General features: G+C 48.5%; 1 protein-coding gene across 2 annotated transcripts in view; it reads right to left on the bottom strand.

Moving 5' to 3' along the window:
• TTPAL (tocopherol (alpha) transfer protein-like) overlaps nucleotides 1-3,495 on the bottom strand; it is a 6,173-nt gene extending 2,678 nt beyond the window's left edge. The window contains exons 1-3 of one of the 2 annotated variants that reach the window (XM_009998691.1): nucleotides 3,459-3,495; nucleotides 1,722-2,174; nucleotides 810-1,003 (exon numbers count right to left, since the gene is read on the bottom strand). In XM_009998691.1, coding sequence (XP_009996993.1) covers nucleotides 810-1,003; nucleotides 1,722-2,160 — 633 coding nt within the window. In that variant the 5' untranslated portion in view covers nucleotides 2,161-2,174; nucleotides 3,459-3,495. Of the gene's footprint in view, nucleotides 1-809; nucleotides 1,004-1,721; nucleotides 2,175-3,458 lie in introns of those variants that run through there. The other variant, XM_009998692.1, reaches the window with a different exon arrangement.
• Nucleotides 3,496-3,525: the final 30 nt, after the last annotated feature.

Genomic DNA, 3,525 nt, shown 5'->3' with positions numbered 1-3,525 from the left:
GTTGTCTTCCCCTACCTCTCTTTGCCCCCCCCCCCCCCCAGATAGAACACACACAACCAGCTCAGGCCAGAAGAAAAGTGATGAGGAAATGAACCCATTCAAGATAAGTTTTCCTCATCTCATTCCTCCAGATAGTCTGGTCGAACATCAGGTAAAGTCATCAGGCCTTCTTGCCACTGGCCAGGTTACTCCTCACTCCTTTCACCTGCTTGTTCTGTACAACTCCACTTGTGCTTACACCCCTGCTCTGACCTGCTGTCCATCATTTTCCTTCCTAACATCTAGTCAGAGAACCTTTTCATTACTGCCTCTTTTGCTGTCCCCTATGCTGAAGAAGCCTCTCTTCCTTCAGAGGGCAGCTGGAAATCCTCCTCAAATCACACTCATTCAGAAGTTCTCTGCAAATTTCTGGCAGCAGTACTTGAACTTGCCTCCCCCAGTGGTCAGTGAGTGACATCCTCCATCTCAGCTGACAGAAACCATTCCTCAGTATTCAGGCAAAATGGTGTCTCCTCTCTGCCTGTAGTTCAGTACTCTCTCTCTCTCTTATCACTAGCTAGCAGAACTGCTTCTGTTCCACCTCAAAGTGTGCATATCTAATTAAATTTAGTTTTAGAGATGCAAAAGTCAGAGAAAGGGTGAGTGAGGTAAGTTGGCAAGGGTCTGAGAAACTGGTTGAGCAGAGATATCTTCAATCTGCTAGTAAAAGTCAAGATGCTTAAGTTTCTGGTGACATAGTCAAGAACTTTAGACACAGAAGCAGTCATTTACAATGCACACACTTATATTCCCACCAGTTCAGGTCTTACCTGAAGAATTCCAATCACTTTTTTGGCTACAAAAGGACCAAAATGAGATGCCTTAGATAAGCTGACTCCTTTGTAGTCTGCCAGGATTACAATTCCATTCACCTGGGTCTCTTCGGACTGAATGAGTTTTTCTAACGTTAAGTATATGGCACGAATGTTCTCAGTAATCGGGTAATGACTGGGTGTCCATCTGTCTGAGGTTACAAGACATGGATGGTAAGTCGGAGAGTAAATATAAACTAACAATACACATGCCAAAAACTGATCTTCTATTTTCCCAGACTCTTAAAAGTTAAGTCTTTAATAGCCACAGTCTTAGTTCAGGGCAGCCTTTCTTAAGCATGAGATGAATGACAACTCGTGTTTAGTTTAAGAAGCAAATGCAATGGTTTTAGGAACCCCGTTCTCCACCCAGCACAGCTTATTAGAAGCAGTTTCAGGTCACAAACAAAGCAGATAAATGGAAAGGAGGAGAATGATTGAAGAGAAATTTACAGCAAGCCTGGCAGCACCAAAAGCACAGGGAAGGCTCTGATTGTTTACATGGGAGTCAAAGCCATAGGCTCCTCTCTCCACTTCTTGTCAAAGCAAATTACAAGCCTCTCACCATAGGCCAGTAGTACTGTTTCAACTTGAGTTACTACACATCAGTTTCTCTTGAGTCACCTAATATTTCATCAACCCACCTCACTGCATTTTCATTTTGACACAACTGCAGTTATTGCTGACACAGGAAAAGGAACCAGTGTAACGCTAACGACAGACGTGTCTGCTCATAAGTTAGCTCTTCAAATTTCAAAGAGAACCCTGGCACTTTGTGTATGTAACCATAATTCACAGGAGAGCAGAAAAGAGATTTTTGGCCCACACACCTTGAAGATGGAGAACAAAGAGATTCATGCATGTCAGTACCTGGACGGATGCAGACAACGTGACGTCCCTCTGGGTCCAGACGAGGCAGCACAGTGACAAAACCAGACTCTAGGACAGGCTTTATTGCAGATGGCTTCAAGTTATTGAAGACCTCAGGCCAGGTCCTCCTACAGGTGTGGTAGTTCACCAGAAGCTGAAGGGCTCGATCGTAATCAAATTTCCTGGCTCTGAGGAATCTTAGCAAAAAAGCATCGTCCAGGCAGGTCCCCAGGGAGGGATAGTCTTTGCACACCATGTCTCGGAGTGCCTGCACGTCACGGAGCCTCCATTCAGGTTTCTCCTGGAGCTCTTCCCGGGCTTTGGTGATGAGATCAGGAGACAGTGAACAAACATACTTGGGCCGATCTGGTAAGAACTCATTGTCCGATGGAGACCCCGCTGATGGACTTGTCCTGGTGCAGTCGCTGTCCCCTGACATAGTGTGGCAGGAATCTGTCAAAGACCAAGTGACACACGTGACAAACCATCCCATGGACTAGCAAGCATATATGTTATGTCCTGTATCCCTCCATTTCCCTGCTGACACAACTGCCCTTCCCAGAATCAGCACTGCAGCCAGAAGGGCAGTTTAGACATGTTAATTCTCTTCCTAGGATTAGAAAGTGCACATTACTCTTTAAGTTCTTTTTCCTGCATAGCAGGTGGAAAACAACCTTGGATGAAACCTAACCAAATAAAAATAAATACACAAATTAGAATTGCACAGCTTCCTTACAAAATACAGAATTTAATTTGCCTTCATTGTTTCTTATGTCCAACTGGAAACTGAAGCAAAGTAAATGCATCCTAGCTAGGCAGGATTCTCACATTTGGTCAAATGATACCCTCTTAGGAGACACTTTCCTAGATGAGCCCAGACAGTGGGAGTTTTCTTTAACTTCTCTGGCAAAGATGCACATCAATCAGCACGTCGAGGGGAACGTTTTGAGCAATTCAGGAGGAACAGCATTCAGGAATACAAGAAACGGCTGCAGTTCACAGACTGGATGAACAGGTGAGAACATTGCAGGCTCTCATGCCAGCCCTGATGGGTATTAAGGTAGGCTTAATGTAGCTTTCAGTGTGCTGCCAACCCTTCTGAACCGGGAGCTGAATTTCCAAATCCAGTGGCAAGTGGAGAGAGATGAGTGAAAAATTACAAAATTATTAATTTTGCCTCCTCCCTGTAGCTTGGCCTGGCACTGTACCGTGCCCGGGTGTCACACAGGAGCCACCTGTCACAATAAAGCCTGTCCCAGGTCAGCACTTTCCCTCTGGCCACTCGGTTGCTTCTCCTGCACCTTTCCCAGTCTCCTTAGGGAAGGTCCTGGGATGCAGTGGCCTGTGTCACCTCCCCACGGCCTGGGCTGTGCAGGACGTGCAGAGGCAGGGTCTGGCGGAGGAGCTGGCACCCGGGAGGCAGCACCACCCCCTGCCTTCCCCAGGGCCGGGGGGCCCAGCCCCGCTGCCCTCCCGGTGGGCACAGGGGAGAGGAGCCCCCCGCAGCCTCAGCTCCAGCTCAGCCCCACCAGCTCCACTCCACGCCCAGGGAATTGCGGCTGGGCAGGTTGGATGGGGCTTGGAGCAGCCTGGGCTGGTGGGAGGTGTCCCTGCCCATGCAGGGGTTGGATATAGATGATCTTTAAGATCCCATCCAACCCAATCCAGTCCATAATTAACCCTCCCCGCACATCCCGCAGCCCCTCAGCTCCAGTACACTCACCCCACGGCCCTCACCCCGGTCCCGCCCGGCTCCTCCGTCTCCAGGCAGCGGCGCCCCGGAACTTCAGCGGCCGCCCGGGAA

This window comes from Chaetura pelagica, unplaced genomic scaffold (genome assembly GCF_000747805.2).
Source record: "Chaetura pelagica isolate M959 unplaced genomic scaffold, ChaPel_1.0 scaffold275, whole genome shotgun sequence".
NCBI classification, from domain to species: domain Eukaryota; kingdom Metazoa; phylum Chordata; class Aves; order Apodiformes; family Apodidae; genus Chaetura; species Chaetura pelagica.
The sequence above is the reverse complement of the archived record's forward strand: the minus strand, read 5'-3'. Positions and strand labels throughout refer to the sequence as shown.